General features: G+C 39.5%; 1 protein-coding gene across 1 annotated transcript in view; it reads right to left on the minus strand.

Moving 5' to 3' along the window:
* Positions 1-13,907: 13,907 nt before the first annotated feature.
* Positions 13,908-27,512, minus strand: part of brip1 (BRCA1 interacting helicase 1) — a 182,955-nt gene continuing 169,350 nt past the window's right edge. Inside the window, exons 17-20 of the mRNA XM_078422433.1 lie at positions 22,738-22,850; positions 22,281-22,363; positions 15,863-16,219; positions 13,908-14,921 (exon numbers count right to left, since the gene is read on the minus strand). Coding sequence (XP_078278559.1) covers positions 14,080-14,921; positions 15,863-16,219; positions 22,281-22,363; positions 22,738-22,850 — 1,395 coding nt within the window. The 3' untranslated portion in view covers positions 13,908-14,079. The remainder of the gene's footprint in view (positions 14,922-15,862; positions 16,220-22,280; positions 22,364-22,737; positions 22,851-27,512) is intronic.

Below are 27,512 nucleotides of genomic sequence, written 5' to 3' on the forward strand. Positions count from 1 at the left end.
CATACCAGTCCACCACTTCGGGGTTGAAGTTGGCCAAAGTGGCTTGCGGGCCTGCGGGTACAAAAGTCTGGTGTGATGTTTCCCTTCTCCGCCCTAGGCCGGTGGTGCCGGCCGCCCTTCAGTGCCGGGTGTTTGATGCCATTCATGGGCTGGCGCACCCGTCCATCCGCTCCACCTCTGCCTTAGTGGCCGCTAGGTTTGTGTGGCATGGCCTGCGGAAACAAGTAGCCGCTTGGGCCCGTTCCTGTGTTCCCTGCCAGACCGCTAAAGTTCACCGGCATGTCCAACCTCCGGTGCAGGGGTTTGCGGTCCCTGCGGTCCATTTTTTTCATATTCACGTTGATTTAGTTGTGCCTTTACCTTCCTCCAGGGGCTACACTCACCTACTCACGGTGGTTGACCGATTTACCCGTTGGCCGGAGGCCTTCCCGTTGTCCGACACCTCCGCCGCCTCTTGTACCCGGGCCCTGGCCCTCCATTGGGTGGCCCGTTTCGGTGTTCCGTCCGTCATTACCACCGACCGGGGGTCCCAGTTCACCTCTGCCCTTTGGGCTACGCTTGCGGAGCTGTACGGTTCCCGGTTGCAGCAGACCATGGCGTACCACCCACAAGCTAATGGGCTCGTGGAGAGGTTTCACAGGCAACTTAAGGCGGTCCTCAGTGCGCGGCTGGACGGCCCTGACTGGGTAGACCAGCTCCCCTGGGTCCTTTTGGGCATCCGTACTGCTCCTAAGCAGGATCTCGGAACTTCGTCCGCGGAACTGGTATATGGCTCGCCACTCACAGTGCCCGGGGATTTCCTTCCGGAGTCCTCTGGTCAGCAGCCCTCGGTTCTATGGGTTTTAGCATCCCTCCCGGCGCGAGTGGGTTCCCTGGCTCCGGTTCCTACTTCACGTCACGGGTATTCCATGGTGCACGAACCGCCTGCCTTGAAGGACTGTGAATTTGTGTTTCTGCGTAGAGATGCCCATCGTTCCCCGTTGCAGAGGGTCTATGAAGGACCGTTCCGCGTGTTGCGTAAAGGGACGGTCACCTTCACCTTGGATGTCGGAGGCAGGAGTGAGCTCGTCTCTGTGTCCAGGCTCAAACCTGCACACTTGGATCAGGACCGCCCTGTCCTGGTCGGCCAACCGCCTCGGCGGGGCCGTCCTCCTGCAATTCCACCTGATCCGGGACCCCCTGCTCCTGTGGTTCCTGCAGCCCCTCTCCTTACTCGTTCTGGTCGCGAAATCCGGCTCCCTGCTAGGTTCCGTACCTCGGGTTCTTGGGGGGGGGGTCATGTAGCGACCATAGGGATTGGTCCTGACAGTCGAACCCGCTGATTGGCTAGATAGGTCAGGTGGTGGTTTTGTGGCCCAAAAACCAGGCAGTGGGAAGAGAACTTCGATGTGAACAGTTTGAGTTAATGGTTGTCTGTAATCTCGTTTATTATCCTTTGTAATTGAATATTGCTGCGCAATAAACTTCTTTAACAAAGTACAAGCCTCCAGACTCGCCATACTGGCCTCCTAAAATTGATACTGCATTTTGGTCCATATAACCTGCATTCAAGTGTTTGCTGAGTAAATAATCTGATGTGAGAACAATGATGTGCATGTACACTCATTTTGCACTAAAATTTGCAAATAACATTTTTGCCTACATTGCTTTATATAATCAATTCTGACAAGTGATTTCACTGCTTATCAAAGCACTCAACACATTCAATATTCTCCAGAATAAAAACTGTTCTGCCATTAGCTTTTCACATATGGCAGAAGGAATCGTTGAAAATATTGCTTCAGTGGTCATTGAATATTTACTGAGGAAGGCAGGTAAAGATATTGAAATTGTTGAAAGTACAAAAATGTCACATTATTAATGAGGCTTACAGTTAGACTGCTGTAATTGAGCTCAGTTCTTTCGATAAGAGAGAAAATCATTCAGGATTTGCACTTTTGTTCCATAGACAGCTTGTACATGCTCTAGACAAGAACATAATTAGACTTCTCTGAGTTGCTCAAAATAAACTAAATGCCTGCTGATAATCAATGTGTAAGCAGTATGATTGATTACCTGTGGGACACATGGGAGAGCAAATTCAATTCATGCAACCCTGCTAAAATACGATTTCAGAAAAGGTGCAAGAATGCAGTAGCATTTATTAGTTACAGCTGTAAAAATAGATTACTTTCAAAATAAACATTAAATACTTATGTATTAATGCAAATTATATCAAATGTGCAACCTTTGAATGAGTACTGTGCTATTTTGTTGCTTAGTTGATTGCCTTACTTTATGAGGATCAGTCCCTTTTTGTCTCCATTGGTTTCTTGCAGACGATCTTCTGTTAGCACTGCCTTTCCATGACCTGTGTACTTTTAATCCTTAAAAAAAGATAATGTTATAAGAATACAGAGTAAAAGTTCTATTTATGGGACTTCTAATCTAGCATGGATTCTACTTAATACATTTAATGCACTAACAAAAGGCCACGTTCTCTCAAAGGCAAATGACATAAAATGTAGGTCATTGTAATTTAGGGGTGTAAGGTAGGATAGTAATTATGTTACTTAAGTAGTAGACAAGAGGCAAGGATCAATAATGTTTACATTTACACCAGCAACTCTGAAGTTTTAAAGAGGGAAAAGGGGAAAAAGATGCAGACTCAACTTAATCTGATTTCTCTATTTAGGTTATATCCAATGAAGGGTTCATTCAAATGAAACACATCGTAGAACTAAATCATACTTCCGATTGTGATTTGCTCACAAGTTTGGTTTAGCATCTGCACATTCCTCTGGGAGTATATTAACTTACAGTTGCAGTTTTCAGGACTTTTCATCAGTAATTGCCGCTTTTTCCATTTAGTAGTGTTTGGGTCTATCATTTTAAATTACATGGTTCGCTGGCTGGGGGGGTGCTTGAATATGCACTCATCTCAACCAACCACTACAGTCATTGTGGTGAAAAGCTGTGGGATATTGGGAGGCAATTTCGGATACATCAACCAAATTTCTGAACTGCTCTTGGAGCCACAGTATTTATGTGGTTGGTTTGGTTAAGTTTTTGGTCAACAGTCACCCCAACAATGTTGATGGTGGAGAACTTAGTGAGGTTGATACATTTGAATGTCAAGGAAAGTAAGACATTTGTCTGTTGTAACTTGTCATTACTTGCAACATGCCTGAAGCAAGTTTGTCACTTATTAATTGATAACTGAATGCCATCCAGGTTTGCTGCATGCAAGCATCGTTTCATTGCCTGACGAGTTTCGGATGAAACTAACAGTAAATATCTCTACTGGTTCTACAAAGGAAAGTCATTAATAATAAAGCAATGCAATTGAGCCGCGATGATTTTCTTCCAGCTACCAGGGATCTGAATGTGAATGTAGGAGGAATTATTAATAAGGTTGCAGCTGGTATGATCTTGATGGTTCTCCACTCTGCGTTGGACCGCTTGAACAACAGGACTATGTACCTCAGATTGTTGCTCATCGACAGCAACTTGGAGTTCAACACCATCATCTCTCCAAACCATCTTCAAACTCCATGAACTGGGTCTCTGCTGGTCCCTGTGCAAATTGATCCTGTTACCTCTTCAGCAGATTTCAGTCCCCTGCTCTACTCCCTCTAGTTGTGCAGCTAGACACAACTCCAACGCCACATTTAAGTTTGCCCATGGTACTGGTGATAAATAATGGATTACAATGACTCAGAGCACAGGAGGGATTGATAAATTGGTTGAGTGCTCCAGAACAACAATTTTTCTCTCAGCATTAGCAAGACCAAGGAGCTGATTGTGGAATTGATTGCAGGAAGGGAAAGCCAAGGGACTCCAACCTGAAATGTTATCTATCCATTTTTTCCAGGGATATTGCCTGGCCCATTGAGTTACTCCAGCATTTTGTGCCTATCTTTGGTATAAACCAGCATCTGCAGTTCCTTTTTATTAAATTATGTCATGCACCTGTCTTCATTGACTGTAAGGCTGTGGAGTCACGGCTTTGTGCATATCTCTGATGATCTGTCTTGTGCCCAGCACGTTGGTGCAATTACAATGAAAGCTCACTAATGCCTATACTTCCTCAGAATGTCATAATGGTGGAGACCATACTGTCTGGTTGCATATCAGCCTGGTTCAGTAATTTAAACACCCAAGCAGGCTGCAGAAAATAGTGGACGTTTCCAGGTTCATCATGGGTATCGATCACTGTACCATTGAAGAGATTGATAGGAGGAACTACCTCAAATACACAGCTAATTTCATGAAAGACCTCACACCACTCTGGCCACTCTCTCATCTTACTACCATTGGAAAGAGGATACAGAGCCTGAAAATTGTTATCTCCAGGTTCAAGAACTGCTTCTTCCCATCAACTGTCAGACTCATGAACTATCCTGCACAACATTGAACTACTATGGGACTTTAGTCAGTCACAAATGCAACATGCTCATTGCACAAATGCAATGAGCATTTATTATTTATCTCCAATTTCCACTGAATTTAGCAGTTAAAAATCAGCTACATTGGGGGAAATGCAGTCACATAGACACCAGACCAAGTGAGGACAACGGATATCCTTCGGTGGCGAACATTGATGAGTCAGTAAAAAAATGTGCAAGCCAGTAATTTCATTGTCACTGAGCCAAAATCCCCCACTTTTTTTTACCCCAGCTGCCATGGTGCGATTTGAACTCATGGTTAAAATAAAAATAGAAAATGCTGGAATCACTCAGGTCAGGCAGCACCTGCCAAAAGAGAAACAGAGTAATGTTTATGGTCAAAGACCTTTCATGGGAGTCAGCTCCTTTATCTGCATTTGGACCTAGACTTCGGTGAGTTGATTGGTTCTGATGGAATCCAAACTGCACCAATGAAACATCACTTGGGAGAACAATCAAAGAGACTTTTCATCGCATTGAGAATGAAAGGGTGGGGTGGTAATTAGATTGGATCTTTCAGGTTTTTTTGCAGCAGGAATTACCCTGATAATTTTCTACTTGTTGGATAAATGACTATATTGTTACAAATACTGGAACAGCTTCGCTGGAAGTACAGCTCGTTCTGGAGCATATCTTGAGGAGCATTAAGCCATAGCGTTGTTATTAGTATTCTGGCCTCCATGCAAAGTATAGATTCATGCCCTAATTCAAAGACTTGAGCAAAAAAAACTTGTGTGACATTTTAGTACGGTATTAAGAGAGTGCTCCAATGTCAGAGGTATTGTATTTCTGATAAGATATTAAAGGTTTATCAGATGATGGCTAAAAGATTATGGCTGTTTCAAAGAACAGAATAATAACTAGTTGCCCGAGCCAATACTTATCCCTCAATATTTGGTTATTATCATGTTGTTGGGAGCATACTCCAAAAATATTGCATGGAAAAAGGAGCAGTTCCTGTTGGCATACATTCACCACCTTCTGAAAGTCCTAAACATTCTGATCTTTGAGCATATTTTGGTTACTTTTTTAATCATATCCCTTCCTAAAGGAACATCCTTTAATTCTGAGCCTATGACCTCTGGTCCTACTCTACCACGAGTGGAAACATCCACTCTATCCAGGCCTTTCACTATTTGGTAAGTTTCAATGAGATCCCCCTCATCCTTCTAAACTCCAACAAGTAGAGTCCCAGTGACGTCAAATGCTCATCATATGTTAGCCAAGTATTCCTGATGTCATTCTCGTGAACCTCCTCTGGATTCTCTCCAGACCTAGCACATTCTTCCTCAGATATGGTGCCCAAAATTGCTCACAATATTGCAAATGCAGCCCGACCAGCACCTTATGGAGCCTCAGCATTACATCCCTGGTTTTGTATTCTAGTCCTCTTGAAATAAGTGCTAGCATTGCATTTACCTTCCTTATTACCGATTCGACTTGCAAATTAACCTTTTGGGAATCCTGCACCAGCACTTCTAAGTCCCTTTGCACCTTTGATTTCTGGATTCTCTTCACATTTAGAAAATAGTCAACGTCTTTATTCCTACTACCAAAATGCATGAATCCACACTTTGCTACGCTGTATTCCATCTGCCTCTTCTCCCAACCTGTCCAGGTCTTTCTGCAGAGTCCCTGCTTTCTCTACCTATCTTCATATAATCTGTAAACTTGGCCACAAAGCCTTCAATCCCCTCATCCAAATTATTGATATACAGCGTGAAGAGTAGTAACCCCAGAACTGACCCCTGCGGAACTCCGTTAGTCACTGGGAGCCAACCAGAGAAAGCCTCCTTTATTGCCACTCTTTGCCTTCTGCCATGCAGCCAACTTCCCTTTGATACCATGGGCTCTCATCTTCTTTAGCAGTCTCACCTAATCAAAGGCTTTTTGAAAGTCTAGGTAAACAACATTCACCGACTCTCCTTTATCTGTCCTAGTATTTTCTTCCTCAAAGAATTCCAACAAGTTCGTCAAGCAAAATCTCCCCTTCACAAAACCAGGCTGACTTTGGCCTATTTAATAATGAACTTCTAAGTACTCTGTAAACTCATCCTTTATAATGGACTCAAATCTTACCAACCACTGAAGTCAGGCCAACTGGCCTTTCGTTTCCACTCTTTTTGCTCTGCTCCCTTCTTGTACAGCGGGGTAATATTTGCAATTTTCCAATCGTCTGGAGCCATTCCTGACTCTAGTGATTCTTGAAATATCACTATTAATGCCTCCACAATCTCTAAAACCACCTCCTTCCGAACCCTGGGGTGCAGTCCATCCAGTCCAGGTGACTTATCCACTTTCAGACCTTTCAGTTTCCCAAGCACCTTCTCCTTAATAATAGCCACTCCACTAACTTCCACCCCCTGACTCTCTTGAATTTCAGGCAAGTTGCTGGTGTTTTCCATTGTGATGACTGATGCAAAAACTTATTAAAATCCTTTGCCATTTCTTCATTCCCTATTATCACTTCTCCTGCATCATCTTCCAGCAATCCAACGTCCACTCGTGCCTTTCATACTTTTTATATATCTGAAGAAACTCGTGCTATCCTCTTTTATATTATTGGCTTGCTTACCTTCGTAATTCATCTTTTCTCCCTGTATTGCCTTTCTAGTTACCTTCTGTTGATCTTTAAAAGCTTCCCAATCCTCTGGCTTCTCACTAATCTTTGCAATGTTATGTGCCTTCTCTTTTAGTTTTATCCAGTTGTGAACGTACTGTTCAGCACGTTGCTGGGTCCCACAGCCTTTACTGTATCCATCTTAGTGATTCTTGTTATCACATGGAATAAATGAGTTAAAGACTAGTCTCTCTGATAGGAGCTTCAGGAGTAGACCATTATGGATTAACTACATGGCATATCTGCATGAAGAACATAAAGGCTATTGTCTTATCTTTTTCACTGAAGATGAATATGTGCACATATCTACCAAATGTATGTGTGAGACCTGCAAAGGATTGATGTAATTTTTATGTTTGGCATTGCCTAGATATGTTTATTAATGCTGCATCCTCTACTTTGTCCTGCATTGCTTGTCCACATAGGTCTTTTATTTTTAGCTGCACATGGCATGATCTTGAATACTTCTCCATATGAGTTGTCACCTTGCATGATGGAAATTAGTGTAACCATGTGTGACTAAGCATATAACTATGTTTTATTGTCTCTTTCTTTAGAGAACATAAAGTTTGGATCCATTTAGATTGGCAATTCATCTTTAAAAGTTAGCCATGCCCTTAGAAAAAAATGAACATCTGAGGCTAATTTTTTTTCAAAATCTAAGACCCCAGTTTACACATTTTAAATAGCTTTGAGATTTTAAAATATTGAAAAATATAACAAATTAATCAGCATCTAGCAGTTACACTTCTCACCTTCTGAGCTGTTTGTTTTCATTTTTGTGTGAGAGATTACTTTTTTCATACCAGTAGAATTATTTCCTGATTCTTTCTTTACAATAAGAACACCATTATTTATATTGACAGCTGGATTAATTTTGTCTATGTTTGTATGTTCTTCTAGTTGAGGTGGTCTGTCCACTGGTTCCGAATGTTTGTTGTATGGGACAGCAATCAAATTGCTATCTTTATAATGTTTGGCTGATATTGAATTTTCCACATTATCTTCACTGTGCTGTATCTGGGCTATCTCCACTGGTGAAGAGGACTGATCCGGTAATAATAATTCAAACTGAATAATAGGTGCTTTCTCTTGGATATATTTTAAATTTGTATTATGTTCTCCCTCACACCACGAGGGAGTTGCAGGCAGCTGGCTGCTATAACATTTACTTCCTCGTCTTTTTTCTTTTAATCGGATTCTTGCTATTGTTTTAGAATCACAGGACCTTGTAATTTTATTTTTATATTCTTTTGGAAAAAGTACTTTACTGGATCTTTTACTGTACGTCTTGTCAAAAGCTCCACCAGTCTGAGTAACAAGGTTGCATTGACAATCACTTATATTTATCTTTTTTACATTTGTTCTCTTTTGATGGGGCCTTTTGGAAAGTATATTTACCGATCTATTCCTCAGTCTATAATTTGGTTGAAGTAAAGATAAATGTTCTGCTCTTCTAATTTTCCACTGATTCTCACAACCAGTTACACTAGATAAAATAAATTTCTTTTTCGATGGATTTTCCTGAATATTAAGTTGCACCTTTGATTCATTTGAAGTGGATTTTTCTAATACCTCTTCCACAAATGAGTTCTCTTTTGTTGCCTGCACAATTTTCCTATTTTGGGTCTTCATAATATTCCCCTCTATCAGACTGTTCCATTCACATGATTTCACTTTGCTTTGTTTTTGGAGTTTGTTGCATTTAGTGGAACAGTTCTTTTCTTTCTGGCTCAATGTCTTATTTGATGTTTTTATAATGTCTTCAAACTTGGCTAATACACTTGCTGCTGGCTGTTTAACACTATCTTCTGTAAGCTTTCTTAGGTGTGTGCTGTGCTCCTCTGAACAGTCTCTTTGTCCCTTTTGAACAGCCTTAGACAACTCAACAGGAATAGTTGTTTGCCTTCCCTCGCCAGAAGAAGCTGAAGCAATATTAGTTCCTAAGAAATTGACAAAGATAGAAAATAAATGAGAAATTCTAAAGTGATTTTTTTTCCCACCAGTTATTCTAAGTAAAAAATATACTATGGTATTTTGATCAGATGACAATGAACTTGGAGCATGCAAGAAAATATACACACAAGGAACAAACAAAAACACAAAGTGCTGGAGTGATGAGTCTGAAGAAGGGTTCCGACCCAAATGCCACCTATCCATGTCCTCCAGCGATGCTGCCTGAAGTCTTTGAGTTACTCCGGCACTTTGTGTTCTTTTTGGAGTTATGCAAGTTTGTTAAAAAGTTCATTAAATCAAATAAGAACTATGCTAGATTGGAAAATATTGAGATTTCTGCTGAGAAAAGTCCTACTCTGCAACCCACTAATTTATATACATGTTGGTGGTTTCAACATCTGTTCTATATACTAAAACTCTTGTTTGTTTGTTTCATTGTTCCTGAACTACAGTCAAAACGGTACACGACAGCGCAACAATTTTAGGCCCACCTTACTCACCGTCGTCCCTTTGGTGCTAATGGAAGAAGTTTCAGTGAAATCAGTGTTACATTTTAAAAGTTATTCATATTTTAAAGTTTAAATCTATCTCCTAGGGAGGGAGGGAAGGGATGGTGGGGGAGAGGGAGGAAGGATAAGGGGGGGTTGAGGGGGATGGAGTTGGGGGAGGGGGGGTTGAGGGGGATGGAGTTGGGGGAGGGGGGGTTGGAGGGAGGGGATGGAGGGGAAGATGGAGGGGGGAGGGAGGAAGGTGGAGGGGGTGCTGCACCAATGTAGGAGAGGTTTGGGCCCAACGGGTCCATTTGGCCTAATATATCTATCTATCTATCTATCTATCTATATAATACTAAAACTCTGCGTTCGTATGTAGGGATGTATGTGTGTATGTACGGAAGTTTAACTTACAAACCCTACTCCTCCAAGACGGTACACCAAAGCGCTACGATTTTTGTACCGCCGTATTCACAATTAACCTGGGCAACTATTGTAAGTACTTTCGTTCAAATTGAAGCTACCTTTTTAAAGCTAGAGAGATATTAAAGTTTAAATTTTCATTTCTAACCCTTTTCTTCAAGGGGCTACATTTGTTTCCAAAAGTTTCCAGAAAAGGATTTAGTTTTCAGCAAGGATTAAGTTTTCAGCTTGTGACGGCTACATTGTTTCGAAAAGCTTCCAAGAAGTCTTTTTTGTTATTGCAAGTCAAGTCAAGTCAAGTCAAGTCACTTTTATTTGTATAGCACATTTAAAAACAACCCACGTTGACCAAAGTACTGCACATCTGATTAGGAAAAAAAAACAAAACATCTTGGAGAGTAAGAGTGGGGCTGGGGGAGGAGAGAATGGGGGGTGTGGGGACGGGCCCAACGGGCCCTCCCCAACGGGCACACTTGGAGAGTAAGGGTGGGGCTGGGGGAGGAGAGAATGGGGGGTGTGGGGACGGGCCCAACGGGCCCTCTTTTCTAGTATATATATAAAAGTCTCATCTTGTTCCTGAAATACAGCCAAAACGATACATGAGAGCGCAACAACTTTAGAGGCACCTTACTCACCATTTGCCTGTGGTGTGCAGTATCAAGTTTTGTTCAAATTGTTGCACTCTCGTGTACCGTTTTGGCTGTATTTCTGCAATATATATATATATATATATATATATATACACACACACACACACATACACACGATGAGATTGCCATTTTGAGATTGCTGGCGTCACAACAGGAACCAAACGGATTAATGGGTCGTCTAGTTACTAATAAAATTTAAAGTAGAATTTGTATTCATTTCAAATTTGCAACCAAACTTGGTCATTGGGACTTTTTATAAGAGTTGGCAAAAGATTCCGGGCAAAATGAAATTTGTAAAAATAAAGTGAGTAGGTAATGTTGAAAGTATACTGGACAAAAGTGTAATGAAGCAGATTAAATACTAACTTTGAAAATGGAATTAGATGTACACTTGGAATTGTGGTCTTTATAAGGCAATGAAGAGAACAAACTGGAGACTGCTAAAAGTGACTGGATAACAGAACAACCTTCAGGACAACTATTTGACCCCAAGTAGCTTTCGTTCAAAGCTTGATGATCTGCAAAGCTTCTTGATTATGGCTGAAATGTATACTCAGGAGAAATTTAATCTCTTCTCCTCTTACCTACGTGGAAGATGGAGCATTGGGTCAATTATGAAAATTAATGTTTTCAATTTAATAAGCTTGAAAAAAACCTCCATGTGAAACCATTCAAGTTAATTTTACGTGAGATAGGTGCAAGAGAGAACAATCATACTTCATATTTCCTTGCCATGGGTGGCTATTTTGCCCCATTTGGTTATTGCTGGCTCAGAGTGCAATCACATTCCCCCACTAATTTTCCTCGTATACCAAACCTCCCATCAACTCTCCCCAAATCCTTCCATGCTCCCACTACAGGGCAGTTTACCCCACCCACCTGGGATATGTAAAGAAACTGGAGCACCTGAGGGAACCTCAAAAATCAATTACGTAACACAATTCTTTAATGATGAAGATTTGTAATGAACAAACTACATGGCTCCCAATAATAGATAAAACGTGTGTATTACATTTCCATGCATCTTGCGACTTTTTAAAGTATGACGGAACAATGATATATTACAGCATGGAGTTATTTGTATTAGGCTCAGTATGTTTCCCAATAAAACAATTTGTACCATACCATCATACCAAGGTTTAAGCAAAGGTCAGATATTCCAGCAAAGGTAGGAAAGACAAACTAGAATCAGTCATCTGTGGGCCCATCTTGAACCCTTCTTGGTGGTTGGTTTTAGAGTAAAAAAGTGACAGGGCTGGAAAAAAAAATCACTTACACTGAAATTTGTGCCTGGTTTGGAATGACCAAGAAAATGGGAAAATAAAAGCAGGCTGAACACTGTAATGCTGCACAAAACAGATCAGTGGTCAACCGACAGCTGTTTCTCTGAAAATTGATGATAAAAACTCGTATTTTCATATTACATTAACTGTATGCCTATTATATCTAGAGATTACATTCTAACATGTTTCATAATACCTTAAGCCAAAAATATAATACTGTGCAAAGAACATTTGGACAATTAATTTCAAATATGAAATTTAATCATAAGAAAACCTTCCTCTTATTAATATTTTACCTGTTTTCTATATATTGCAGTCACCAATACTGTAAATCTATAAGCATTTTAAATACGTTATAATTCCTAACTATAGTTAAAATTCTAGTTTTAACACATTTTCCTTATTGATCAACTTAGTCACTGTGTTTTTACAATCATAATCAATTTTACATTTTCTGATACAGTTCCGTCATTGTTTGTGGCAGTGAAAAGCAGGTTCTCCAGATTATCAAACTACAATCCCAATAATACATGTGGCATGTTCCCTCACTTTAAAGGTATAACTCAGAGAATAAACTATATCGTACACTTTCCGTTTGTATCTCTCTCATCATTGATATCACTATGTCATACCCTGGACACCTATGTATCAGGATAGGTGGAACCAGAGATATATGCATTATAAAGAGCAAAAAAATGTGATGTGTTTAGAAATGATATCTGACAACTGAGAGATTATTTTGCAAAATTATTAACGTAAAACAAAAGTAGCATTCCATAACTTTGAATGCTAATGTGATTAAAAAAGATCAACTTCGTTTCGTATTTAGCAGTAACAACTATTTTTAAATGGGATTACCATGAAGTTTGCCCTCCAATCGTCACGTTTTATTATTTTTTTAAAATTAACTATTTTTAAAGTAGCAGATACGGAAACAGTCGGTTCAAAAGCATAGCCTTTCAAGAACTGTGGACGATTAAAAAATCATTAATAATGTTCAAGAGCATAGGTTTATGCAAATCTGCTAAAGCATAGTACAAAATTATACAATATAAATGTTAACTGAAATAGAATTCAGAAACACAATTACAAAATCATGACATAGCCAGGGCTATACTTGATACTCACTAATCTGACCAATATTCTTTGTCAATTGTTTATATTTTACAAGGTTATTTATGATTATTGCTATGATCTTTTGAGAACAAAGGATATTACAGAGGTTTCTATTATTGTGGAGAAAACAACAGTGGACCTCCATTATTTTTTATAGATCTAACATATATGAATGAACCTTTAATTCCCAATTTACCTTTATGTCCACAATCCTGAATGACTATTCTTGGATTGATGACATTTTAATAAAATTAGTAAATGTGCTTCGTACAATTGTGTTGTATTGCACAGCTGCCACTCTCAGTCCCTTCCACATGGCCTTGTCTTCTTCATGAGTGAATTAACAATCTTGTTGGTAGAATCCAATGATTAAGATTAATTTTACTTATGTATCTTGGATTCATTGACAATTTTGTATTACCCTTTGAATTCCTTGTAGATGCGATGTCAAATGGTTAAGAAAATTTATGTCTAGTTTAAAGTTGGCAATGGGCCTTAGCACAAAGTAGTGCCCATTTTGAGGTTAATTGGTTCTCTCATGCAAAGTGGAATATTAAAAAAGCTAGTTCTGTAGAAAGTACACTTCAACATCTAGGTTTGATCTGCATATGGTAGGGGCAGAACAGTGATATCTTCTCATACAACGTCCGCCCTGAAGTTGCACAAGGTGTTTGAAAAAGGGATGTTTTAGTCACCAGTATGAACATTTCTTAGTCAAATTAAATATAGCTACAGAATAACAGATTCTATTAATTGAAGATGGACTCAAAATGCTGTAGTGGGACAGGCAGCATCTCTGGAGAAAAGGAATGGGTGATGTTTTGGGTCGAGACCCTTCTTCAGACTAGTCAGGGGAGAGGGAGACTAGAGATATATAATGGAAACATATCTTTAGTCTCTCTCTCTCTCCTGGACTCTCAGTCTGAAGAAGGGTCTCGACCTGAAAATCACCCATTCCTTCTCTCCACAGATGCTGCCTGTCCCGCTGAATTACTCCAGCATTTTGTGTCTATCTTCAGGTTAAATCAGCAGATGCTGTTCCTTCCTACAGATTCTAATAAGTGGTTGGGTTAGACTGACAAACGCCTGTTCCTGGGATATGTTTGTTTCATATTAGTCACCATCATGAGTAAATCCAAGATGTTGTGTACATAAATTCCAAGATATTAAACTAATACCTTTATTTCTAGATCTGGACAGCCTATGATTTCTGCTCTTTGTTACTTTATCAGCTTTTGTCAGTTCGGCAACATGCTGGTATCTTTCGATGGTATCCTCCTCATTGTCAATTGGTGTGTTTTTAGGCGTAGCAGCACAGTCACAAACATCATCAGCTTTGAGTGCCTGTGGAAAACTATCACCTGTTCCTTGACATTCTTCCTCTGAATCTCTATCAAAAAGCTCTGGGGTGAAACACAATGTCTCATCCTGAAAATCTTCTTCTTCCGCTGCAGGCCCCTGTACATCATTGTCAACCAAGGGTGGCATTTCCATTATTTCTGCCTCAACCTCAAAGAATGGTTCTGTAACAGAGGGAGGTGATGCAACCATGGAGCTGTCATAAGAATTCCCTGCACTGTCGTAAGTTGTTTGATTTTGCTTATTATTCTCAAATGGATGTTCAACAGCATTCAACAATACATCCTCTTTATTGCCGATTGATGTATTAGCATCTCTCTGTAACAGAGACTCTAGCTGAAATGAATTTGTTTCTCTTTCGTGCTGTCTCATCAAAACAGTGTTAGATTGCACTTTTTTGTATTCACCATCCTGCTTGAATTCTCCAAATGGAAACTGCAAGTAAATGGGTGATGAAGTTGTCGGCTTTTTGTTGAAACATTGCATGATAGATTGTGATGTTTTTCGCAAGTCACCAATTTTCATTTTGATACCAGATTTCTTGAAAAGAGGGGTCTTGGTAATATTGCTTGCAGAATAATTATCTTTCTTGTTGGCTGTAGTACATGCAATAATGAGAAAGAAAAATAAAGTGTCAATGCAGTATAACTTTAACCCAATTATTTATGCAAATATTGCAATGTACTTCTCAACCAGGTGAAATATACTGTGAAAAAATGAAATAAAGACATGTTCAAAGTTTTAATTTTGAGCACAGCATACTTCAAGTATTCAAATTACAATTGCTAGTAAAGAATATTGTAAAGCAAACCCAGAAATGCCGAGCAATTACCAATGCAGTATTAAAGTGTAATAAATACTCAAAATCTCATTAATTACTTTGCAGCAATGCTAATAAACTTTATTTTGTAGAATACACCTAGGAGCTTTTAAAATTATGACAGTTTGAAAAAGTAAATATGAACCATTATTTCTATAGCTCCGTGATAGAAAGGGTTATTAAAATTTGGGATGTATTACAATAAATACCAAAATTCAGTCAACACAGATATGATGGAGGAACACACAGAAATATACTTGTACAGATGGGGAAATGAGCAGGAAACTGTATTAGCATTAATGGGGGCACTGAGAAAGTTTTCAAGTAAAATACTTGATGGGTTTTTCTTTAGTAGCAAAATTTGATGAGCCCAATGAAATATAGTTCAAAACAGTGAGTCAGAACACATATAAAGCATTCGTTAAGTGGTTGTGAGCTCCACATCTGCTGTGTTGGGAAAATAAATTTAATAGACATAAGACCACAACAATTCTGCCAGTCAGGCCTACAACTCATATCTTCCTTTCATCTGCAGGGATAAGAGAGAGTTGAGAGGCAGGAAAGATTTTATAAGTTAAAAACAAACCAACGATTGAGCTATTTGGTAATCAGTTTCTGATTTTATGTTTTTCTACGTATAAGTATTTTAAAATCAATTAAAAAATAATTTAAAAATAATCTGCCACAAGAAAACAATTGTATTTTATAATTACTAACCTGGTATTTCTGTGATGCTAACTGTGCTGGTATTACAGAAGGTTGGTGTAGGAATGGCATTGGGACTTTTCTTTTCATTTACTGTGCAGATGTTGGATTGGGTGAACTTTGGAATATTATCTTCTGGTGAGACTTGTAGGCTAACGGTCTGTGACTGATGATCTTTGTTCTTTTCCTCTTCAGGCTTTTGAAAATGTTCATTTGAACATCCAGTTGCAATAGACGGCATTTCATTGAGGATCTTGGGTAAATGATCAACACTCTTCTGCTGGGCATCAGAAAACATGCGCAATGAATCCAAAGCGCAGTTGAAGTTTGGATGGTGTTGGACTTGCCGACGGATCCATTTTGATAGTCCTATAATTAGACAAATGTTACGCAAATGCAAATTAAAATATTGGAGAAAATAACTTTCTCAGTTGGAGAACTAGCATTCAAAAATTGGAATATAGGTTTTGTGTGATGTAATTCTTTAAGTGAGCCAAAGAAGTTAAGTGTAAACAGCAAGTGGGGAGAGGGAGTCCAATATTAAATATGTGAAATAATCCACAAAAAAAACAATGGTACTTTATAATAACAGCTTCTGACTTTTGATATTGATTTCCAAAATCGTAACAAGATTTAACAAAAAGAAAGACATGAAATGCGAGAGTACTCAGCAGGACAGGCAGTATCTTTTAAGAACATAGATAGATGATGTTTCAGGTCAGGACCCTTCTTCAGACTAATAAAAAAACGTTTTAACAAAACATTTTTTTTTCCCCACTGTATTTCGGTACATGTAACACTGATAAACCAGTACCAATGCCATTCTCTGTCTTCTTCACTTCAAATTTCAATATATTACAACACCAAATTATAAAGTTATAAACATTTTAAGAAATTAAAAGGAGTTTCTTATCGAAGATATAAAAACCCACAGTTTTAGAATAGCACAGCAGGTAATTAGTTCCTCAGCTTTACAACTTTTGATTGGTACCTCACATCTACTGACTGTGTTATTTTTTTATTATTCATTTTGTGCTTTGTATATGTTGGCAAGCAAATTTTTCTGTAACTTGTTAAGAACTAAAATTAAATGAAAGTTTTTTTTCTACTCTACAAGTTATTTTCTCACCGCTACAGCTTCTTTGTTTCCATATGTAAAATCATTAATTTTCAGCATAGCATTTAGTTTAAACTGCTTCCCCATATAGACCTTATAAAAGACATTAAATTAACAAATATTTCAATGGGTATTTTCAAATAAATGATTTCCTTGGTTCAAATATGAATAGCACTGCCTTAGTATATTTGCTGTACTCCCTCTGCAGCAAGTATATATTTTAGGTATAAAAAAAAACCCAAATTGCACAGAATACTCCAGGTGTAGTCTCACCAAGTCCCTACACTATTACAATATAACTTACTTCTGTACTCAAATACTGCACGGTATACTAATGAGATAACCATGGTATCTCATTAGTCATAGCCTGTTAACCTGAGATTTATGTCAGTATATTGCCCCCAATTCCATGTGCCTTAGCTTTGCTGACCCTGTGTGGGTTATTATCAGTCCACCTTCAGCCGATGAGTCCAGACCCAAGATATTGACTGACCATTTCCCTCCATCGATGTTGCCTGATCAGCCGAGTTCCTCCAAATTTGATTTTCCATTTCTCATTATAATTTCTCTTCCACTGCCTTTAAGGACCCATATCTATTTTTGTCACTCTCTTCATTTTAACATAATTATGTGTCATATTATTTTTAACAATTTACTTGGTAGTTTTCCTACATAAGTCTATCTTCCCCTTTATCACACTTCATATGTCATCCATTGCATCAACACTCTGCAGGTAAACCTTCGATTTAAATCAGCATGTGCAGTTTTCTTTCCTACACTACTGCTAACACTCTACATATCCTCAGGTTTACTTTTTATAATGGTATCATTATAAATCTCTTCATTTAATCTGATATCACCATCCTTAACCTTTTCATTAGCCAGAGTGGATCACTCTTCCTGTGGAGATTAGTTTTCTCAGTGGAGTGCATGCAATTTTATAATTGAGAATTATTCAGTGTTTCTTCAGAAACATTTGCTGTTGTTTTTCCACTGCTGAACCTTTTAATATAATTTTCCAATTTACGTAATCCAATTAAACCCTCATATATATGCAGTTAGTTTCATGCTTTTTCAAAACTCAATTTTGAATAAGTTGTGCCACTCCTGATGGAATACAAAATGTTATCATATAGTCATTATTTCCTCTGTAGAATGTCCTAGCATTAAAATTGCTAATTACACCTGCCTCATTAATCAAGTCAAACTAAAATATTTCTTGAAAATAAAAAACAACTTGAGATGTGGCTAAAAGAAAAATAGAAAATTCTGGAAAGATTCAGGAGGGCAGGGAGCATCTGAGGAAGGAGAAGCTATAGAAACATAGAAAATAGGTGCAGGAGTAAGCCATTCGGCTATGATGGCTCCAGATTCTCTTGTCCACATTTCCAACTCCACCAACTGCAATTTCTTGAAATGCACCATCTGTTCTCTTACTTTGCTCCTTCCCACCTTCCAGGAACCTAAATAGTATATTCCGGTGAAGAAGTGATTCACTTGCACATCTTTCAATCTAATGCATTACATGTATTACAAAATCCCCAGGGCTTGATAGTCTGCATCCCCGGGTACTCAAGGAGGTGGCTCTAGAAATCGTGGACGCATTGGTGATCATTTTCCAATGTTCTATAGATTCTGGATCAGTTCCTGTGGATTGGAGAGTAACTAATGTTATCCCACTTTTCAAGAAAGGAGCAAGAGAGAAAACGGGGAATTATGGACCAGTTAGCCTGACATCGGTGGTGGGGAAGATGCTGGAGTCAATTATTAAAGAAGTAATAACGGCGCATTTGGATGGCAGTAAAACGATTGGTCCAAGTCAGCATGGATTTATGAAGGGGAAATCCTGCTTGACTAATCTTCTAGAATTTTTTGATGATGTGACAGGTAAAATGGATGAAGGAGAGCCAGTGGATGTAGTGTATCTGCACTTTCAGAAAGCCTTTGATAAGGTCCCACACAGGAGATTAGTGGGCAAAATTAGAGCACATGGTATTGGGGGGTAGGGTATTGACATGGATAGAGAATTGGTTGGCAGGCAGGAAACAAAGAGTAGGAATAAACGGGTCCCTGTCAGAATGGCAGGCAGTGGCGAGTGGAGTGCCGCAAGGCTCGGTGCTGGGGTCACAACTATTTACAATATATATTAATGATTTGGATGAGGGAATTAAAAGTAACACTAGCAAATGTGGGTGGCAATGTGAACTGCGAAGAGGATGCCAGGAGGTTGCAGGGTGACTTGGACAGGTTGAGTGAGTGGGCAGATGCATGACAGATGCAGTATAATGAAGAAAATGTGAGGTTATCCACTTTGGCGGCAAGAACAAGGAGTAGATTATTATCTCAATGGTGTCACATTAGGAAAAAGGGAAGTGCAACGAGACCTGGGTGTCCTCGTACACCAGTCACTGAAAGTAAACGTGCAGGTACAGCAGGCAGTGAAGAAAGCTAATGGCATGTTGGCCTTTATAACTAGAGGATTTGAGTATAGGAGTAAAGAGGTCCTTCTGCAGTTGTACAGGGCCCTGGTGAGACCACATCTGAAGTATTGTGTGCTTTGGTCTCCTAATTTGAGGAAGGACATCCTTGCTATTGGGCAGTGCAGCGTGGGTTCACAAGGTTAATCCCCGAGATGGCGGGACTGTCAAATGAGGAAAGATTGGAAAGACTTGGCTTGTATTCACTGGAATTTAGGATGAGAGGGGATCTTATAGAAACATATAAAATTATAAAAGGACTGGACAAGCTAGATGCAGGAAAAATGGTCCCAATATTGGGGGAGTCCAGAACCAGGGACCACAGTCTAAGAATAAAGGGGAGGCCATTTAAAACTGAGATGAGAAAATAAATTTTCACCCAGAGAGTTGTGAATTTGTGGAATTCTCTGCTACAGAAGGCAGTAGAGGCCAATTCACTGGATGAATTTAAAAGAGAGTTAGATAGAGCTCTAGGTCATCATCAGAGCTCTAGCTCTGATCATCCACAATCCACTGATTGTGGATGATCAGCCATGATCACAATGAATGGCAGTGCTGGCTCAAAGGGTCAAGTGGCTTCCTCCTGCACTTATTTTCTATATTTCTATGCAGTGCACACAACATGGTGACCTAGTCGCTGGAGAAAACAAAATCGACCATTTAGAAGAACACTTTTGTTCAGTCTGCAAGAGTGACCCTGAGTTTCCAGTTGCCTGTACATTAATTCTCCATCCTACTCCCATTCTTGCCTGTTGGAATGAAATGCACAGATGAACTGAATCTTGGTTTATCTCTCTCCAAAGACACCATCTGACCTGTTGAGCATTTTAAGCATTTGCTTAGTGGCTTCAGGTTTCCGCACCAGCTATGATTTGCATTTCACAGCTTTAACATGTTGCTTTGCTTTCACGCTTTCTCCCATCTTTCATTAATTGATAAAAATAAGGTGTCCAGCAATTATGGAATCATCGTACCAACCATGACCTCACCCATTCAAAGATATTCCTTTTGATTTATCATCCTTAACTACACCTTATCTGCAACTTCAAACTAACATTTCCAGTGCTGAAGGCTCTGCAACCTGAAATGTTGGCTGTTTCTCTTTCCAGATGCATCCTGACACTAATAAGAATGCTGACCAATTTTTCCATTCTCAATCCTGGAAACTGATGGAAATCTTTTAACCACAAGCTGGTTGTTGGAGTGTGTGTACTAGTTATTCACTTTCGGAATGTAGACTGGGAGTTCAACCTGCAATAGAGGGATGTAAATCTCATAAAATGGAATAAACAGGGACAAGGTCATTGCAGGTCTCAGTGTATGAACTTGCAATATCCAACTGGCCAAGTTTTAGCAGTAATAGGCAGTTAACTCAGACAGCACTTAAAAATGGCTGGTTAAGGAAATGAAAGCAACTCATTTTTGTATTAGAAGTGCTCTTTTGAAGATGAGTCCAAGGCATATTCTTGGAACAGAAGCTTTTTTTTTTTTTTTCTCCCAAGGAGGGGTGGAGGGCAAGCAGGAGGCCACCTCTCACCGGCTTAGAATCTCAATTTAGGAAATGTACATGTGCAAAAGAATCTAAAAAGGAGAGAGGATAAAGTTCAGGGAGAAAAATTAACTCCTAATTAGGGATTAGTTTGAAAATTTCTCAACCTCATACCTGCATCTGTGCATTTGGAGCAATTCCCATTATTCGTATTTCAAAAGTATGGAATTCTAAAAGTCAAAACATTCTTTCGAGTGTACCCTCTAAAAATTTACAGCTGCTCATGTGCTCTTAAATTTTTTTTACAAGTCAGCCACTCATGGGTACACTAGGAATAAATATTTTTTCTTAACCCTTAAAGCATTACATCATTGGATTTGCTGTGTTACTCATGAGGTGCTCCTATTCATCCAGCAGTGAAAAAGGTTAATGTGGCACAGTCTTAGTCTCACACACGTTACATAATGTTTTTTCAGCCAAATTCCGCTGCATTGGCAAGTAATAGCAGTGTTACTTAAAAATCCGATACAAATAAAAAATTTATGGTCTAGTCAGATCAAGCAGCTGTTTCACATTATTTTCAAAACTGAAATGCCAAAACAGAGCTATAGCACCATCCAGTGACAAATGGGTAGTAATTTGAAATTCTCAATTTTTATGCACTGCCTACAGCACATATGAGCTAACAACTTTCATGAGAAACAATGCTCCAGTTCTTAATTTGTCTATATATTTTTTTTTAAATCTCTGCTTTTTTGGGGATTCTCTTAACGTAGACAACTCTTCTGATTATGTCATTTATCTCCCCGAACTGGCATTATCTTCCATTAGATCGAGTCATAGAATTGTACAGCAAAACCAAAAAGGCCTAACTTGTCCATGCCAAACATGATGCCTATCTACACTAATCCCATTTGATTACATTCAGCCCATTTCGTATCCAAGTACCTGTCCAAATTATTTTAAAATGTTGTAATCTGACTCAAAAATCTGACTCAACCACTTCCTCTGGCAGCTCATTCCATATACCCTCCACCCTCTATGTGAAAAACGTGCCCTCAGATCTCCCCCTCACATTAAACCTCGGCCCTCCAGTTTTAGATTCCTCCACCCTAGGAAAAAGATTCTATCAAACTTATCTTGCCTCTCATAATTTTATCAATTTCTGGAGGCCACTCTTTAGCCATATACATTCCAATGAGAATAAATTCAGCATACCGAATCTCTATCCAAATCATTTATATCTATTGTAAACAAAAACAATCACAGCAGCTGTCCTCCAATCTTGTGAATTAATCATCTTGTTATGAATGTACTAGTATGAATTAATTTAAGACAGCTTCTTACCTGTTACATACTTTTTGTTATTACTTCCAAATCGGTCATCAACCAGGATCAGTGCTCCCCAGTCAGCCTTATGCCGAATGCATCTGTAAGAGTAAATAAAATTACATCTGCTATCAGTTATTTTCTAAAGCGACTATTATCCATACTAATATTTTCAGATGTTAAAATAGACACAGGTTTTCTGTGTATTTGTGATAGTGTATACACTAAAGATCACTTTAACTTTTGAATCCTAGAGAGATGAGTACAGGAGAGAGAGAACACCTGGATAATGGAACATTCCAACCGACCTATTCCCTTCCTAATATCAGGCTCTTCATATGCATGTAAATTTGTCCATACCATAGACGTTCAATATTTACTATATGCCCTTACATCTGCAATACTATATAATGATCTATCACAAAGGTCACATGAACTATGCTTTCCTTTCCTTTACCTACCCATTAACTCTTACCTTCCCAGTGCTTGATTCAAGGCTCGAAATGCCTGAATCTCATACCATTGACTGCCAGGAAGCAGACCACGGGTCCTTGAATGCTGGTCATTATATTTACGTTTTAATTCCACCTAAAGGGAAACAATAGACCCAGTTCAAATAATCATGTATTAAAATTGCCACGTCATGTGTATAATACTGTACTGATGCAGATTGAACAATAAAGCAACAGAAATCCTGAGGCCACCCAGCAGCCTAGGCACCACTCTTGAGATGACAAATAATAATAATAATAATAATAATAAGCATTTATTTTATATAGCGCTTTACCAGGTGCTCAAAGCGCTTTACAAAAACAGTCATAACATAAAAACAAACAAACTATCAGACAAACAAACAGACAAACAGACAAACTATCCTGACGGATAGTTGACATCAGTTGACATTCCACAGAGCATTTATGTCATTTGGATTCTCTTGGTTCTATACTAATCTAGACATTCTCTCCATCCTTTCCCTTTCTCTGAAATTTAAGATGTGCTTGTTTTCCATGTTTCTAGTCAGATGAGAAGCCATTGACATGAGATGTTCAATGTTTCTTTTCACAGAAGTGCTTTAAAAAAAATCAATCTAGGGATGCGCTTCGCAGGTTGAGCCTGCCCATCCCCAATTGCCCTTACGAGGTTCCAGGTCAGGTTGGTGTGTGGCTTGGAGTATGCTCTCACAGTCCTGCCTTTTTGAACTGCTGCATTTCTTGAGGTATGGGTACACCCACAATGCTGTTACGGAGGGAGTTCCGCATTTTTGATTCAGCAATGCTGAAGGAACGATGATATATTTACAAACAGGTTGGTATGTGCCTTGGAGTATTCCCTCACAATCCTGACTTGAACCCTGAGGAGAGGCTTCAGGACGCAAGTTAGGACGCAAGTTGCTTGCGGTAGGATTTCTCACTTCTGACCTAACTTGCTGAGTATCGCCAGCATTATCATCACTTATTTTAGCTGGAGAACCATTCTTGAAAATCAATGTAAACTGTGTTTTTGGACCAGAGCTACCTAGCCTGCTGAGTGCCTCGTAGAGTTTCAGTTTATCTTACATATTTTGAACTATGGCAATATTTTGCTTTCTAAAATGTTAGCAAGGTATTTTTAGAGTCCAAGTCCAAGGTATTTTTAGAGTCTCAATAACAATGTTACTAACACAGCGCCTTTGAATTTGTAAAAGGGCCTCACAGCACCTCACAGAGACAGAGTGAGAATAGGCATTGAGCCAAAGTAGCAAGCGGCTTACCAAAAGAGGCATGTTTACGAAAGGTCTAAAAGGAGACCAGAGAGAGGAGCAAACCTGACTGGGTAGAAATATGTGATATTTAAAGTGGATTGTTGGAGGATGAAGAGCCAAGGCAGGTCAACAAGACGAGGAATGATAGATCACTTACTCTTGTGCAATATAGATAGAGATATCAAGTCAAGTCAAGTTTATTTGTCACATACATGATGTGCAGTGAAATGAAAGTGGCAACGCCTGCGGATTGTGCTAAACTACAAAACAGAATAGAAAAAAAAAATTATAACACAAAAAATAAATTAATACAGTAAATTAAATAAGTTCCCGGTGATATGAGAGTTAACAGTCCTGATGGCCTGTGGGAAGAAACTCCGTCTCATCCTCTCTGTTTTCACAGCATGACAGCGGAGGCGTTTGCCTGACCGTAGCAGCTGGAACAGACCGTTGCTGTGGTGGTAGGGGTCCCCCATAATGTTGCTGGCTCTGGATCTGCACCTCCTGATGTATAGGTCCTGCAGGGGGGCGAGTGTAGTTCCCATAGTGCGTTCAGCCGAACGCACTACTCTCTGCAGAGCCTTCCTGTCCTGGGCAGAGCTGTTCCCAAACCAGATTGTGATGTTCCCGGACAAGATGCTTTCTACAGCCCCAGAATAGAAGCACTGAAGGATCCTCAAAGAGACTCTAAATTTCCTCAACTGTCTGAGGTGGTAAAGGCGCTGCCTTGCCTTACTCACCAGTACGGCAATGTTTGTTGTCCATGTCAGATCCTCTGTGATGTGGACTCCCAGGTATTTAAAGCTGCTCACCCTATCCACAGTAGTCCCATTTAACTCCAGTGGCATGTACGTCCTCGGATGTTGAGCCCTTCTAAAGACTACAATCAGCTCCTTCGTTTTTTTGACATTCAAGAGGAGACTGTTGTCCTGACACCAGAGTGCCAAATCAGCCACCTCATCCTGGTAGGCCTTCTCATCGTTATCGGAGATCAGGCCCACCACCACAGTGTCATCAGCAAAATTGATGATGGAGTTGGAGCTGAACCTGGCCACACAATCATGTGTGTACAGGGAGTACAGTAGGGGGCTAAGAACGCAACCCTGGGGGGGGGGGGGGGGAATCCTGTGTTCAGGGCGAGGGGGTTAGATGTATGTCTCCCCATCTTGACCACTTGGGGCCTGGCGGTGAGAAAGTCCAGGACCCAGGCACACAGGGGAGTGTTAAGCCCCAGTTTCAGCAGCTTCTCAGCAAGTCTGGTGGGGACTATTGTGTTGAAAGCTGAACTAAAATCAATGAACAGCATCCTCACATAGCCCCCCCTTCTGGCTGTCAAGATGTGAGAGAGCGGTGTGCAGAATCTGGGAGACCGCATCATCCGTGGATCTTATCGGGTCGGTATGCGAACTGATTTTGCGAACAGAGTTTGGATGGGTTATGCCATATGAGCGAAGTACGATAAACTGCCTAGAAGAACAATGATATCTCTAGAGATAAAATGGGCACAAAGGAGAGTTTCAGCGGCAGATGGCTGTTTGGGTTTGGAGGCAGGCGACATTATTAAAGTGGAAGAGGCAGTCTTACTGATGATATGATACGTGATTAGAAACAGCTTAGAATTGAACAGTTTTGTTGTGCTGGAGACAGGCAACTGAAAAACATGGATGCTGGAGTAACTCAGCAAATCAGGCAGCATCTCTGGAGGTCATGGATAGGTGACGTTTCGGGTCAGAAGCCTTCTTCGGAGATTGCAGTTACAGAGAGGAGTATGAGTATGGAGAGACAGAAAACAAAGACAAGTACTTGAAAACCAAACAATTATAATATCGGGAGCCATTGGAGGTTACCAAGTGAAGGCATAATTAGTGAAGAGTTGGAGGGAATTAAAGGTTGCGCTGGCAATGATCTGGATCATCTTGTTTGTCGATGCTGCACTGAAATAATTGAGCGCCAATAGCACACTTGCTAAATTTTTCTCTTTTTACCCTAACACTAACCATAATTCAACTAATGGAATATATATTGCATCCAGTAATTAATGGATACCATTATTATCAGTGCATTCTTGAAAGATGCTTTAAAATTGTATGGGTAAATGTGCATCAACTCATATCATGGTTATTTTGTAACCTGGGGACCCGCTGGACATGGGAAACTCCAAAAGCAACTATCAGAGAGTAACAAAATAAGTCTTTCCAACAAAGTGCTGGCATTACTCAGTGGGTCAGGCAGCATCTGTGGAGGGAATGGACAGGTGATCTTTTGGGTTGGGACTCTTCTTCAAAATGATTGGAGTAGAGGGGTGAGGTGGGTGGAGAAAGCTGCTAAAGAAAGGTAGGGGAGGACAAAGCCTGGCAAGTGTTTGGTGGATTCAGGTGAGGGGGGTTTTGATTGCCAAATGGGTGGAGTAAGTAACAAAAGCACAAGATGAAAAAGAAAATAAAAGGGTGTCAGATAAGGACTGGAATGTGAAGCTAGAAAGAGGCATATAAGTGGAAGGAGATGGGGACGGGGTGTGGGGAAGAGAGGCGGTTGAAGTCTTTGCAGCCTTTGCCAAGATACTACAAATGATTAAAACTCACATATTATGTGCAATAGACATGCATGTACAATTTTATACAGCTGTTTACAATAAAAGACATTTTTAATATAATGTTAGAAAATAATTATAACAGTTTTTTAGCTCGACTCTCCAGATGATAACATTTTGAAATGTTTATTTTTACAGCTGCAGAAAGAAACATTAACTACTTTGATTTTTGCAATTCTGCATTCTAAATAATTAAATTTGGACACACATGTTCTTTTGCCATCCTTTAGATCTTCAAACCATTAATGTCATGATACATAGAACAGAAAATTCTGATCATAAACTAAAAAATAAACATGATAGCAACAGTTTACACTGTACATAAATTTCAATTTTAGTTACATGAATTTCAATTTTAGTTACAGGGAATTTACATTGGATGAAAAATAAATCTCTTGGATTTAAAAGTTATCTCTTATCAAAGTGTTTTAGATGATAGAGCTGATAAAGTTGAAAACCATGTGGTTGAACCTCAAAGATATCCTGAATCCTGAAAGGTTACATCACAGTAAATGGGTACAGCGCAGCAATTAATTTACTGGCCCAGTAATTCAGGGGCCTAGTTTAACACCCAAAGAACCAATTTCAAATCCTTTCAGGGCAGATTTGAATTCAGTTAATAATCAGAAATTTGGGGAAGAAAAACAATTATTTGTCCGAATAATGATGATTATGAAAACTACCAGATCTGGCTCACTAATATCTTTGAGACAAGGAAATCTGCCACCCTTACCTTGCCTGGCCTGTGTCTCCAGTTAATTTTTAAATGCCCTCTGAAATATCATATCATCATATCATATCATATCATATCAAATCATATATATACAGCCGGAAACAGGCCTTTTCGGCCCACCAAGTCCGTGCCGCCCAGCGATCCCCGTACATTAACACTATCCTACACCCACTAGGGACAATTTTT

Source organism: Rhinoraja longicauda, chromosome 26, assembly GCF_053455715.1.
Source record: "Rhinoraja longicauda isolate Sanriku21f chromosome 26, sRhiLon1.1, whole genome shotgun sequence".
NCBI classification, from domain to species: Eukaryota; Metazoa; Chordata; class Chondrichthyes; order Rajiformes; family Arhynchobatidae; genus Rhinoraja; species Rhinoraja longicauda.